General features: G+C 38.9%; 1 protein-coding gene and 1 long non-coding RNA gene across 29 annotated transcripts in view; one reads left to right on the top strand and one right to left on the bottom strand.

Moving 5' to 3' along the window:
• The window catches only part of C2CD5 (C2 calcium dependent domain containing 5), a 136,791-nt gene that overhangs the window by 74,629 nt on the left and 46,828 nt on the right, over positions 1-15,334 (top strand). For 14 of the 28 annotated variants that reach the window (XM_037915724.2, XM_043538805.1, XM_037915693.2 and 11 more), the window contains 3 exons: positions 3,459-3,573; positions 7,321-7,416; positions 9,344-9,535. In XM_037915724.2, the coding sequence (XP_037771652.1) occupies positions 3,459-3,573; positions 7,321-7,416; positions 9,344-9,535 (403 nt within the window). Of the gene's footprint in view, positions 1-3,458; positions 3,574-7,320; positions 7,510-9,343; positions 9,536-15,334 lie in introns of all 28 variants that reach the window. The other 14 variants (XM_037915715.2, XM_043538794.1, XM_043538779.1 and 11 more) reach the window with 2 other exon arrangements.
• LOC119567933 overlaps positions 1-15,334 on the bottom strand; it is a 39,995-nt gene that overhangs the window by 18,642 nt on the left and 6,019 nt on the right. The gene's annotated exons all lie outside the window — the stretch shown is intronic.

Below are 15,334 nucleotides of genomic sequence, written 5' to 3'. Positions count from 1 at the left end.
TGTAATCTTTTAGGAAGCTCACTCCTAAACTTTGTAATCCACATGCCCAAAATCTCCGTGGGGGAAAATGATGTGTGGTACCAATGTGGGGACCCGTCATTATTTCTGCTTTTTCTGTTTCTCTTTGTCCACTTTCTTCTCTTTTGGTTTTACTCCCGCCCCATCCTTGTTTGTGTCACCTTACTGGTTGCATTTGTATTGCTCTTTCTTCTCTTACCTTTTTCTTTCCCTGTTTGTTTTTTATCTCCTGACTGTTCAATACTTTGTTTCCACACACATCCCCTTTTTTTTGCTCTGTTTTTGTCTGAGAGTAAGCAGCAGCAGTAGCTGCCAAAATGTAACACTTTCCATACTTAAGGTTGCAGAGGGAAACTGATCAGCATTCTAGTAGAGCCTTTTGTATCAAACTCTTTATGCAGGGCTGCAAAAAGGAACATACTAGGATCATGAGATTCTAGGCGCCCCTTCCCCCCCCCCGCCTTTTTGCAAATGTTTCTCTTGCAAAGTCATAATGTATTGGAGGACTGTTTCATCAAATGAGTCTACCTAAATACCTGTTGCCCACTCTAACTGATCAGGAAGTATAGTGAGTAGCTAATGTAGGTGCTTTGGTTGCACTGGGCTCTTGACTTGTTATAAACTACAACATTAGTAAACTTAGTTATGTAATAGACATACACATTAATAATTGAATTACTTGTCTTGATTGGGTTTGGGAAGAGGGGTCCCGTTTTTACTACCTCTGGCACTTGCACCACTGGGAAGATCCCTCAAGCCAGAGAGAGTTAGGGATGGGTTTGTTGCTTTTTCTTTTCTAACTGTCTCCCATTTGGCTGGCATTTGTAGCACTTTCCCTAGAGTTTGAAAGGACTACCTCCAGGGGTAAACTTAACTTAAAGGACTTACCGCTGTGCCGGAGTCCTGAGCAGTGGGGCAGGGCCTCAACCGGAAGGGGGGAGGGCCTCAACTGGAAGAGGCGAGACGGTTAAGTTCCTGGGCCCTTTAAATAGAGATTTAAAGGGCCCGGGGCTCCAGCTACGGTAGCAGCATCTGGGATCCCTGAGTCCTTTAAATCACTGCCAGAGCTACCTGCTGTGGAGGCGGCTGGGAGCCCTGGGGCTTGGGCAGCGATTTAAAGGGTCCAGGGCTCCGCTGTGATAGCAGCGGCTGGGAGCCCCATGTCCTTTAAATCACCGCCGGAGTCCCGTACCGCCAGTGCTACCCCAGGGCTTCGGCAGCGGGGCTCAGGCAGAGAGCTGGGAGCCCCAGGCCCTTTAAATCACCGGCCTGGGGAAGCGGGTATGGTCAGCACTGTACCAGCTCTTGCCGGCACACCGGACCGGACCGGCTTACTTTCACCTCTGACTACCTCTCTAGTGTTCCCAGCTTCTGACAGGTGAAAAGCATGGGACCTCATTGAGGGTTTGAGTGCAATTCCTCAGTGTGACCCAGGTTTTCTGTGTTCAAACTTGCAGTCAAAATAGCTTTTAATAATGATATAACATTCCCACTAGTGAGAGCATAAAAAGGTACACTGATGTCGCTGAAAGTGTATAACCAGTGTATTCACTTCTATGATTGCAAAGAGAAATACACTAAGAACAGTATGTGGGTTTTTATTAGTAAACAAAATGGAACCCTCTCATAGTAAACTTGGTGTAATGAAACTTGATATATCATTGTCAATGAAAGTAACAAATTCCTTCAGCGTGTAAATTGCAGTTCTGACTGTAGTGAATTCCTATGAAGAGTGAAATTTGTGTGTGTGTGTATAATATATATTTATTTTACATACATACACTCACTCACTCACTCCACTATAAGATTTCCCTGTAGTTAATTTTTTGCTGTTTAACATTTTTCTTTCCTCTGAGGAAGCTTGCAGAGTTGTTACAATGTGATGGATGCAAGCGTTAAAAGTCAGGAATAATTGGAGAGCATGATGTAAGCCTCAGCAAAATACACTGTATTTCCCCCCCAGAAATATCCTTTAAAGCTTTTTTTATAGAAGAAATAATTGTTAGTTTCTATTTTAGATCTGCAGAAGTCTGATTCTAAAACAAAAGCTGAAGTGTATTTTAAAAGAAATACATTTTGCACAATAGTATTTTGGATTTAATTCACAAATTTCCAAGCAGCTGCCTTTTTAACTTTGTGCGTTTATGTTGAATCTCAGTCCAGTCATGGGCCTAATGTGCGATGTATGGGTATTGCATACCATATATGCAAATATTCACCATGCTTCACTTGTAGTAAAACACTTACCTGGCCAGATCCCAGTATGGCACAGATTTTGGAACTGGTATTTTGGGCCCTAATCCTGCAAAGAGATCTGTATAGGCAAGTGCTTGTGCCTATGCAAAGTTCCATTTACTTCAGTGGGACTCTGTAATCAGAAGGGTCCACATAGGCAGATTCCTATGCAGCATCTGTGTATTTAGTAATTTATTAATCATATTTTGTTTATCAAAAATTTAAATGACTTTTAGTTATAGGTGCTGCAGACATAGCAATGCGGTCTTGAAAGAACAGGGACCAATGTTGCAGAACCTCTACCAGAACTCCTTTTGATTCCACATGTAGAGGGTTTGCAGGATTAGTGTCTTGTTTAAAAAGTAATTGTTTTGCTATTTAAAGTAAATGAATGTTACTCAAAAGCTTTTTGGTAACACTTATTACTGCAGTTGATTGTCTAATATAAGAAGTATTCAGGAAGTGTAGATGGTCTTTTTTTTTAAATTCTTTGACTGTACCATATTATAAATTAATTAATAAAATTAATCTCGTTAATAACATCTGGATTCTAAATAAATAGTTTTTGAGAAATAAGAGTTTAAAACATACCCAGTTTCCTTAGCACAGAGGTACTGAAAATGCAAGTGAGATGTGGACCGCAAAGCTTTGTGTTGGCCTATGACATACTCTTTAATATGGAGATGTGTTCAAAAGAGAAATCTTCTTGCAGCGAGATAAAATACAATTTGTTTTCAAAAGCTGCAGCTCTGTATTAAAGATGAGGGTACTTATTAGGTAAAATCTACATCACTTTATGCAAACTTTGTGCAGCCCTCAGGCTCTTGGCAAGTTAATAATGTGACCTTTGAGTGAATAAAATTTGGAGCAGAGGCTACAACATTTTGGTTTCTGCTGCTGAAGGGACAGCAACAAGAACACAGCTAATCTAACAAATCCTATTTCCACTGGTGAGAAACAAGGAAATAAATGGAACACGGCCAGTGTTTTGTTATTGCTCAATAAACAACATGAAGAAGAAATATTGTTTGCTAATTGGGAAAAGGACAAAATAGGTAGGGGGAAAAATTCAAGGTTGCAACTCCTATTACAACAAATTTAAGAATTTTAAAACAGCACTTAATAGATGATTTAAAGTTTAATCACATACTACTTTCAATTGATGTGCTGCAGAATAGTGAACTGATTTATACTTTGTCTTTCAGATGAACCAGAGACACGAGATGCGTGGTGGGCGGAAATCAGACAAGAGATAAAATCCCATGCCAAGGCATTGGGTTGTCATGCTGTAGTGGGCTACAGTGAATCAACTAGCATTTGGTAAATCATGATGATTTGATTTTCTAAATGCCATAGAAAATATTCCTGTACTATCTTCTTAAAAATGGGGATAGAGAGTGCAAGACAGACGTTGATAGTGTGTAGCATACCAGCTTTGAAGAGTTTACTAAAATATCTTTCATCTTAGGTTTCAAACTTGTGATAAACAGCTGTGTCTTCACATGTTTTTCAGAATTAATTCTGTAGCCATTGTCATAACTATTCCTTAGCATGCTACTGCTAGACTTTAAATCTATGTATTTGCTTTTGACAGTTAACATTAACTTGTCTAATTCTCAAGTTCACTAAATCTTATCTGCTAGAATGCCTAGACATTTTACTTAAATATGTTTTATAGTTATACTTTATTGTCAAGGAATGATTGATAGTTCAGAAGTAAAACACACTTTTAAGGCATGGAAGCAGGGGGTCTTTCTCTAGGCATTGCTTGTAAATTGAGCCAGATAATCTTGCCTCCTCGAGCCAGAGTACTGCTGGCTGAGTGTTCCTGTCCTGAATCTCTCTTTGGAATGTACTGACTTTGATTTTTCTCCTCCAGTACCTTACAGAGAAAATAAAGTGTGTAGCCTTTTGGGCCAAAATTTGAGGGATTGCATTTTTCCACTCCTGTGATACAGTAGCAGGACTTTCCTGGACAAAGACATTAATCTGGTCATAGTAGTGGCTTCATTCCACAAGTCTAACATTCCCCAAAATGGCAAAGACAGGTGGGCCTCTCAGAGATTGACCCATAGGGAGAAGTTAGGTTCAACTGCTATGGCTCCAATAGCTTTGCTAGGCTGTCTCCATCCATCTGGAATTCAAGGGACACAGAAACAGAGTAGCCCTATTTATTTGAAAATATAACAACATACAGCCATCTCAGCTAGAAGCCAGAACTGTACTGACTTATCCCACACTTTGAAGGGTAAGAATATCTCACCTACCTTCTGTATTTAAGTGATTTATCACAACATTGGGGAGAACAATATGGAACCCTTGTATCTACTTCCAGCCTCCCTAGTCCACTGAAGGTCACATCCCACTCCAGCTCCAGAAAGTAACCTGAACTGAAATCCTGCTGTCAGCCAAATACCAGGATATTCAAGTGGAATCAGTTACAGAGGATCAAGGAGAAGAGACCCACCTTCTTCCAAGGGAAATCAGAAAGAGCTGATGATTGTCATCACGTTTATAATACCACAGAGGGAAAATTACCAGATACATGTGAGCTTGATGGGCTGAGAGGTCTACATAGGTTCCTTAGACATTCAAGCACCAAGGACTCTCTTGTCTGGCTCAGTTTCAGGTGGCCTTCCTAGTCCAAGACGAATATATTAGTAATTCCACACATTGTTAAAGCAGTATCATTGGGCAGGCGAAAAGGAATAGGAGCAAAACACACGTGGAGATGGCTCAAGTGCTATTCAGTATGGCAGAACCAAACATCTATGTAAAAGTACATTTAAAAGGGATCCTAAACGTAAGAGCTAAGTGACAAAGCTAAAAAGAAACCAAGGGAGAACAGAGTCTCAAAGTGGAGGTTTTCAATTGGATAATTATGAACCTGGGTTGACTAGAATTGAAACTTTCACCTCCTCAAAACATCAGGGTCAGAATTTTCACTTCAGTTCAATTACTAGGTCAGAGAATAAAGATATTTGACAAGAATTTTTCAATGGTAGACTAAGTTTGAACATTTTCATTAAAAGTCGCACAGGAAAGAGCACTTTTAGATGAGCACTTGTGTTGGGGGTTTTTCTTTTCCCCCCAACTCAAGTCAGCACCACAGTTCTACTGTTAGGTTTTTTTTGTTTTTTGTTTTTTTTAAAGCCTGACCCAAGCCCCAGTAATCTCAAAATATTTGTGATGTTTTGACATCCTTTTTGTAGGTTTTGAGATGTGCCTCAGTGCTTCTATAACCTCCCTATTCATCCACGTCTAATGTGGAGTTGCAGCATTGTTTGACAAACTCTTCTCAACGGTCTATTTGAACTATCTTTCTATGTTCTGGCTCTTAAGTTGACCTTCCAAATAGCTGTTGCCTTGGCTATGACGATCTTGGAACTAAGTATCCCCTCCACAGAGGAACTATATTGTATATTTATATGGATGAAGCTGTCCTTAGACTTTCCTGCTGATGATGCATAGATCTCAAGAAGTAATCCTACCATCCATTTGATCCCATCCTAGCCACCGGAAGGAATAAGCAATGTTTAAGATTTTGCCCTTAAAGAACAAAACCAGATGGAAAATCGGTCTCTATTTGCAGTGACAATGGTAAGCTGCAAAAGGAAGAAGGCATCCAAAGAGCACCTTCACAAGATGGGTAACAGGATGCAAGCATCGCTGCAGTATATAAGATGAGCAGACATGGACAATCTGAAAGCATCATGGTAGTTTCCACCAGGTCCGTGGCCCCATTGTATGCTAAGGGGACTAGTGTGCTGGCTGAAGAAACAAACATCTTTAACTTTCACAAGCTTTCCTTTTCTTCAGATTCAGCCTTTGGGAGTAAAATTCTCCATGCTGTGGTAAAGTAGGGCTTGTAGTGAAAATGGAAATCTGTTCATCTTGATTAGTTTTCCGATAAATAATATGAGTAGTTCAGTTCTATTACATTTTCTTTGTTAATACTTAACATAATTCATAATAAAATTTATGAATAAATACATACTATTCATAAATTTATAAATTCATAAAATTATTCATAAATTCATAAATCAGTTAATAGTATATTTTACACTTCGTTGGTAGGACTTTGAGTTGATAATACTTGTTCACTAATGGTGGAAGAATTAGATAGGGGTCCTCTGCTGATTTTCATTTCAACCTGTTTCCATGCCTTAAACAGGAAGGACTTGAGTATTTACAGTATTGGCCTGCCAGACATGCTGTATCTGTGTTTGGGGGGCGGGGGGGTCAAGAGGAGGAATTACAGGTAAATAAAATAAATTAGGAAGAATTACAGGTAAATAAGACAAATTTCTCATTCTAAGAAAGGAAGAAGGGTATCTCTTTGTTTTTCAGCATAATGTGTTTGATTTAGTGTTTACCCATCTAGACTTGGTTCACTGTCTAACATGTGTAAAATTGTAGACACATTAACTGTTGTGTGGTCTTTGATAACTGTTTAACTTTTAAACCAAGAATAGAGTATATCACTTAGATGTAACACTGTTCTTACTTCAAAATTTTACTTTTTTTTTTTTTTTTTGCTTTTATCCCGAGTTACCAAGAAGCAACTTGTCAGTATTGCTTTGTAACTTCATTTTGACAATGAATGATATCAGGTGATGGGGGTTCTCAGCTTAACTTTGGTAAACAGCTACACCTTGTCTGCAACATTCCCAGGCACTCTAATCTGTAGAATCCAAAAACTTTCTTAAATCTATATTTCCTGGGTAATCTAGTGGGCTGAGAACAGAAGTGGGAACCAGGAATTCCTGTTTTCAAATTCCACCTCCTACGTTGATTCTCTTTGTAGCTTTGGGCATGTCTCTAATCTATCTGCATCCATTTCTCTCCATTTAAAATGGGCGTAATACATCAAAAGACTGTTTGTGTGGATTAATTGGTTAATTTGCTAGGTATTGTTATTACTGGTACCATGATTCCACTAAGGTTAACAGTTATATTTAATTCACTGTGGCTTTTGAACAAGCTTTTTAAATTTATGGCTTTTAAAAAAAGATATTTAACACCAGACCAGGAATTCACTTCTTTGTAATTCTTTTCTTTTTATAGTGAAGAGGTCTGTATTTTGTCCGCGTCTGGCACAGCAGCTGTACTGAACCCTAGGTTTCTCCAGGATGGCACCATGGAAGGCTGTTTGGAACAAAGGTTGTCATGGCAGCCTGGCTTCTTTTCCATAGGGTCAGAGAAGGGAGAGGTTGATTTTTTTCCTCAGAACCAAGATAGTTCTTCTCTATTAGGGTAGGTTACAGTGTTACAGTGCAGGATGCGGACCAACCACTTTACTGATTTTCACTAACAACAACAACAGAAGTAATGGAACTCTGCACCAAATTAGATTTTCTGTTTTTATTTCTAACAGTCTGAATAAGGTAACATGTTTGACTACTAACCACAGAATTATAACTCAGTCTTTTCCTTTGCCACTCTTCACGTATCTTTCTTACCTTTGTAGCACACTTCAAAAAAGTGACAGTCATATGATAATTTGTATAAGCCAAATCTTGGTTTGGCTGTAGTATGTGGACCATTGTCTTTGTTGTGTTCAATGGCTATATAGAAAATAAAATAGCTTTGAGTGTAAAACAGAAGTGAGTAAGACAAGCATTTAAAAATGCGTGTTTAAACTGAAGATTCTAAACAAAATCATAAAGGTTGATAGAAAAGAAAATGAATTGGCTAACTAACACACATTTTTGGCTGTTAGCTTTGTTTTTTGGGGGGGGCTTGCAAAATAATTATTTTGCAGGCAGTCAAGATATGCAAACTATTGCATGTCAGTAGGACTTTTTCACTGGAATAATAATCATATATCCTTAGGGATTAGTCAGTCCAAAAGATACAGTGCATCATGGCAAAGTGATACAATTTTATCTTAATATTTAGCTTTTTCTTTTTTCATTTCATTCGGAAGAGACTGAGTATTACTTTTCCCTGAAAATACTACTTGTTGATCAGTTCTTTGAAACTGCAGTTTTAACCCCTTTAAACAAACAAAAAAAACCCCTTCCTTTGCTTTCTTTCTGTCCCAACAGAACTTTTAATACACTTGTTCAACCTCTCCTTCCCCTGCTGACATTGAAAGAAATGTCAAGTTTTTAATGTTAAAACAAAATAAAAATTCAGTTTTTGATGATATATTTTATAAGCTTGTTGAATGTGTTGTTTAAAGGGAGAATCACATTTATTTTCAATAATAAAAGCTGACTGATAATAAAGCAACCAAATGTGAAATATGTACAGAAAGTCTGTCTCATTTTCAAAAATGACTTAGGCTCCTTAGTGCCCAAATCTCTCTTAAAGTCAATGGGACTTATGTTCCTAAGTCACTTAAGTTATTTTGAAAATTTTACTCGAGTTCTTTGAGAAGAAAAATTACTGTGCAGGACAAAATTTTACAATGAGGCTCTTACATAGTATGTTACAAAATCGTAATTTGTTCAGACTATATTGTTTATAGTCTTCCATGTGTTTTTGCAACAATTCTGCCTAGATATTTTGTTTCAGTTAAGTGAATAGTGGGTTTTTCTTAATGCTGTAGCTTGGGAAGTTCTGTATGGGTCTTTCTTTTTAATGACTACCTGTATTATACTGTTCTCCAGTAGGATGACTGGCACATTTAATTTCTGCTGCTTAATTTTGTATACGTTATTCAAACATAGTCCATGTAAGAGGTTTGGTACGTATTTACCCAGCAGAGTCTTTTATAAAGGTGTGATATACTAGATTTCACGCAGCTAGCAAGAATTAGATCTTAAAGCTATTGCAATAATATCTTAGGCTAATATAACCACTGGCCATTTTATACTGTTGGTTTTTGATCCCTGGATAACTGTTAGCTGCCCAGATACTGTATGTATCGTTTCAGAGAATAGCATGCGACCTAATTCTGCTCTGTTACATTGATGCAATCCTATTAACCTGTTGCACAGATGCAGTAGAACAGAATTTGACTCCATATGTGTGGCTTATGTAGTTGTATGTATAGGCCAGTTTTATACTACATGCACATAGTATTTCTTGTTAAGATAGTGCACAGATGTTTTAAATATACTTTTCCAAAATGTACTTTTAGGATAGAAGAAACTTCACCTCCAGGTTGTGGATTTTGCCACATACCATATGATGAACTGAACATGCCATTCCCTGCTCATCTCACATACTGTTACAACTGCAGAAAGCAAAAGGTTCCTGATGTTCTTTTCACAACAATCGATCTGCCTGCAGAGGCAATGGTTATTGGGAAAGGATGTCTTATTCAAGCCAGGTATCTGTGAAAATATTTATTTTCTTACTACTGTGCTGGAGAACATTAGAAATTTTCCTCTTACTGTAGTTCAACAAAAGAGCAAATTTTATATTTTATGTTCAGTTATGTGTAGTAACTGGCAGCTAAATGAAAACTTGTTTTTTTTCCTGTTGTGCTGTCATTAACTTTAGTTTTGTGCTTTTTACTTACACTAGTCTATAGGACAGGGGTGCTGGAACAATTTGTATAGTGGGGATACTGAGAGCTGTTGAACCAAACTGTAAATCCTATGTATGATAGAAACCACTTCAAGCCAGGGGATGTTGCTACAGCCCCAGTACCCCTAGTTCCAACAGCTATGCTGTAATACCTACTAAAATTATTGTATTCAGCCCACATGGCTATGGAGAGCAAATACTTGCAAGTACAGAATTAAGGTTGCATATGCTTCATATGCTCAGGTTAAAATAATTCAAAATAGTGAACCAGTGGAGTGGGTCACATGACTGGTTCTATGGTGGTTTGGTCAGAATGGAGGTCCCATAATCATACTAAGATATAAAACAAAATTCTCCTTTGAAATGATGACTGAGGTGAAACATAGGAACAGAAAAGACATTTTTGCTACAGCGTTTTTCATTTAGCCCCATTATATTAGAGAATGCAAGATCATACCATGATTATTTCTTGTCAGAGGTTCCTAAAAGCATTACTAATTATCTTGGGTGGTTCTTTGCAAATAGGTTAAGATATTGTACTAAAAGATGTAACTAAAACTTAAGATTCCACGTGTTCTTAATATTGGTAAAAACTTTCGCAGGCGGATGTACTACACTACTTCCCAGAAATGTAGCAGTGTTGTTTAGACAATCGCATATGCAGTAATAGCGCAGTACAAATTATGTGAGAGAAGGGCAGATTCAATGTCCCTAGATTTATATTAATTTTGTTATGATATTGTAATTTCCTATTCAGTTATACAGTACTTAATTTTCATTGTTTTGCCATTCTAACTACCGCATATACCGTACATACACCAATGCAGATTCCTTGACATATTCGGTTAGCTTCAGCCATAATAAATCAAATAGGGGCACCTCTGGAAAGTTACTGAGTTGGTGTGAGGATGATCCAGGAGGAACTCCTATAGTCCTGTTACTCCAGGTAATTGTTGCTGTAAAGTGAGGTTGGCTTATTTATGTGATAATTGATAATGTTGTGCCTTCCTCCTAGTGTGCTTCTGTCAGTAGAAGTAGAGGATGTGACGAAAGAACAGGAATGAGAGTCATGACATGGGTGGCTCTTCCCTTAACTTGTGTGATCTTGAAGAAGTCACTTACCTTGTCTGTGCCTCAGTTTCCTCAACTGAAATACAAAAATACATTACTATCTCTGATTTTCTGTAAAGTTTAATTCATTAGGGTGTATGAATTTCATAATGTCAGATGGAAGATGCTTCTGTTGAGGTGAATGTTTGCTTAAGTGTTGCAAGTCTGAGAACCATATAGAAATAATGACCACATATATATCTTATTTTACATCTCTGAGCATTTGGTGTACGACTACGTAAGGCTCTGTGATTCCAACTACCTTCAGTTCCTTTTCTGCTGCCACAGACAGAGGTTTTAGAACTACTGTTCAGTTTAGACTGCTATGTAAGACTGATATCGTTTGCCTTTTTTCTTTCTCTTTAGGTTTTTAGTGTGTGAGGGGGAAGATGGGGGTGTTTGAGAGAGACACACTAGCTAGTAGTAATTTAGAATAGTGCTATTACATGCTTCCAGGCAGATTCCTGTCTATTTCTGTTGAGTTCAAAGCTAATCATCTTTATGACAAACTAGAAAGAATTCTGATTTAAGTTCAAATTCAACATTTTGCATCATGTGGTGGTAATATATCTATTTTATCTAAGTTTTGATATGGCTGCCCATCACTGTTGTGTCTGAGCACCTTCTACATAAAATCAGTTGCAATAACAAAAGTCCATGGTGGACTTCATGGAATGAGAATTGTATTATAATTGTATCACTTGTGGTGGAAAGGCTTTCTTAAAGAGGAAGTCTTTGCAGCTTTTTCCTAAAGATGGTCAGACTCTGGGTTTTTCTGATCTCCGAGCTGGATCCGCTCAGTAGAGAATACTTTGTCCTCACCTCTCACATAATTCGTCCTTGGCTTTGGGATCCGTGTTGTCCCAGAAGAGCAGAGCTGTTGTGGTGGTTCATAGATTGAAATTCAGTCTTTGATGTAGCTGGGACTTGGTCTAGTAGTTGTTTTGAAAATAAGGAATAAGGCCTTAAACTGACATCGGAAGCTAACTGGAAGCCAACGGAGGGACTTGAGCACAAGCTTGAAGGGGTCATAGTGGCCTGAACCATGGGTAAGATGGGCAGGTGCATTCTGTACCAGCTGGAGCCTGTACATTGCCTTCACATTCAGCTTTAGATATAGTGAATTGTAGTAATCCAGCCTGGAAGTGAAAAATGCATGGATTACTGTGGTCAGGCCCTCCTTCAGGAGGAAGGGGTGAAGCTTCCTGGCAAATTGGAAGTGAAAGCTGGCATTTTTGGAAACTGATGCTGCTTGGTCATGCAAGCGTTTTGAGGAGTGAAAGGGGACCCTGAGTATTTACGCTACGTTGAGAAACGTAGACTAGACATCTTCAATGGAAGCTGGAGACAGTGTTTGGACCAGCTTTTGGAAATGTTTCCCTTTTCCTACCAGCGGCGCTTCAGTTTCTCCTGGATTCAGCTTGAACCAGCTGCTTTTCATCCAAGAACTGATTTCTTACACACTTGCTGACACCTTTTTAGTAATGGTGGTTGAATCAATTGAGAATGAGATACGTAGTTCAGTGTCATCAGCGTATTGTTGGCAACTCTAAGCCTGATGATGGCATCTCACTGTCTCTTCTAGTGGTCTCATGTAGATATAGAAGAGAAGAGGAGATAGTATGGATCCTTGTGGGATCAATTGGAGCAAGTGTAGTGCTGGACCATCTACTTCTGCTATGTTATGTAGACATGCTAGTAGTACTTTGTGGTCCACTGAATGAAAGGCAGAGAGATCCAACAGTATAGGCATGTAGGTCTTAGCCGTGTCCATGGCTATGAGATCATCTTTTAGTGACATTAGAGCAGATTCTGTTCTGTACCATGGTCTGAACCCTCCTCAGGGGAGCATCCAAGATGTTGACACATATGAGATGTGGTTGAAGCTTGGGGGTTACTACTTTCTCAATTATTTTGACCACGAATAGGAAGTTGGAGAGATCTTTAGGGTTTAGTGTTGGCTTCATGAGGACTGTGTAAACTCTTGCATTTTTCAAGGAATTTAAGTGTGCTTTTCTGAAGGAGGCATTGATAATTTCCATTAGTAGTGAGCATAGTTGTGCTGGCATGGATTCATTTCACAGGTTGTGACTCTAATATTATTCCAGGGCTTCTTGAGCTGTAGCATGTGTGATGGAGCCAAATTCAGCCAGGGATAGTGGGGCAGATAATAGTCTGGTCAGAGGGGTGGGATTTCCTTTCCTATTTCTTTCTAAACATGATAAGTATACAAGTACATCAGGGACTTCCAATGCCTTGGAGAAGAACACTTTCTGAAGGGGTGCTCAGTTTTCCCTTTTTTTAGCCCTTTCAAGTTTACCTTGAATAGATGTAAACTCTCACTAATTAACAAGTCTTGTAAGTTCTGCTGATGGACACTGAAATTTTCCATACCTTGAAACTGAAGCAGCCACAAAATACCTGTTAGGAGGAAAACTAAAGGGCATGAAATTTCAGGTGGGACAGGCTTATGAGGAGTATGTGGTTCTCTTCTGCTCCACTTTTAAGAAACATCTTGAATCTAAGCACAATCATTAAGCTAGTAGGATGGAGCTGATTGTACCATAAAAGGTAGAGGAATCTGTCAGTTTGAGTGAAAATTCTGATGATTGATAGCATGTTTGTCTCTGCTGCAGCAGCTTCCTTCTGTGAGCTACTTGAGTCTGACTACATTCTTTTGAGAGAATTTGGATGTTTTGGCCTAAGCAGACCATAATAATAATTTATTGATACTACAGTAGTCCTTAGATATTTCAAGCCAGGTTGAGGACCCATTGTACTAGTTGCAAAAAAGAAAAGGAGTACTTGTGGCACCTTAGAGACTAACCAATTTATTTGAGCATAAGCTTTCGTGAGCTACAGCTCACTTCATCGGATGCATGCAGTGGAAAATACAGTAGGAGGATTTTATATACACAGAGAACATGAAACAATGGGTGTTACCATACACACTGTAACAAGAGTGATCAGGTAAGGTGAGCTATTACCAGCAGGAGAGGGGGAAAAAAAACCTTTTGTAGTGATAATCAAGGTGGGCCATTTCCAGCAGTTGACAAGAACGTGTGAGGAACAGTAGGGGGGAAAAATAAACATGGGGAAATAGTTTTACTTTGTGTAGTGACATATCCACAGTCTTTAGTAAAGCCTAATTTAATGGTGTCCAGTTTGCAAATTAATTCCAATTCAGCAGTCTCTTATTGGAGTCTGTTTTTGAAGTTTTTTTGTTGTAATATTGCCACTTTTAGGTCTGTAAATCGAGTGACCAGAGAGACTGAAGTGTTCTCCGACTGCTATATAGACACACATAGTAAGTGGCAGTCACTGCCCTAAAGAGTTTACAGTCTAAACAGACAAAGCAGGCAATCTCTTTTGGTTCTTCATGCCTTCATTTCAGAAGTCAGATCTAAGGGTTGGAAGGCTTTGCCTCAGTTTCATGTGACGTTGTATTCTGTATAGGTTCTTATATTACCTTCATCACCATAATGTTGAGTGCCTTCCAGTAGTGCATTGGACAACAGGATCTTTAGGTTCTTCTTAGTGGACCTCTGATTTCTGGGTATGCAGACTTAGGTATGAAATGGTCCTTTTCTCACTCACCTAAGACTTAGGATGTTTGTTCCCTAGATCACCCTAAATATGCAGTCTTTCACTTTGGACTCCTCTCTCTGGTGGCAGTTCTGTTATGATGCCACTGCAGTCTTACCCCTCTCAGCCTTTATGTAGTTTGGCCTAATGTGGCATCAGCCATCATAAGTGTCTTCCTTTGAGATGTTTTTTCAATATATACTGCATCTGTAAGGGGAGACCATCACCTCCGAAGCCTACTTCCCTTCTACTGATTATCCCGCAAGAGATTTGGTCAATCCTGATTAAAAGAAGAAGAATTTGAAAATATGAAAAGCTTCAAGGTAGCACAGAAGCCAGTCCTTTTCTGCTTTGTCAGTGCAGTGTCATTGCAACCTTCATCTTTCCTTTTGATGACTATAGCTAGTTCTGGAAGTTCTGGTTTTTCAAGTGATAGTCCCTATTGTATTCCATTGAGGGTTATATGTATGTGCCATGTATCCGGAGCCAGATATTTTGAAAGTAGTAATGTCCGTTGGTCTGTGCACATGCCCATGCTCCGCCTCATGGTTTCATCCAAGGTGATAATGGGCAGGGTGGACCGTCTGTGCCCTTAGCTCCTTTTCACCACTGCATGGTCTGAGTCAAAGCCTCTTCTGTTCTCTCCTCTCTTGTGATGCACTTCTACAAACTGAGAAAAAATAATTTTATTCCTGTACATAGTTATTATTTTATTATTTTTGTAGTAGCTTTTAGTGTAGTAGTAGTAGTTTTAGGATTGTAAGGACTTTGGGATGCCATTTCACCAGTTGCCCACCTGCCCCCAGTACCCATGCATGGGTACTGGATTATGCACTTCGTGTCCTCACTCGTTCTCGGTCAACAATGAGCACTAACGCTGCCTTTACTGCTTGGGGGAAGCCCA

This window comes from Chelonia mydas, chromosome 1 (genome assembly GCF_015237465.2).
Source record: "Chelonia mydas isolate rCheMyd1 chromosome 1, rCheMyd1.pri.v2, whole genome shotgun sequence".
NCBI lineage: Eukaryota > Metazoa > Chordata > Testudines > Cheloniidae > Chelonia > Chelonia mydas.
This window is presented reverse-complemented; position numbering and strand designations above follow the sequence as displayed.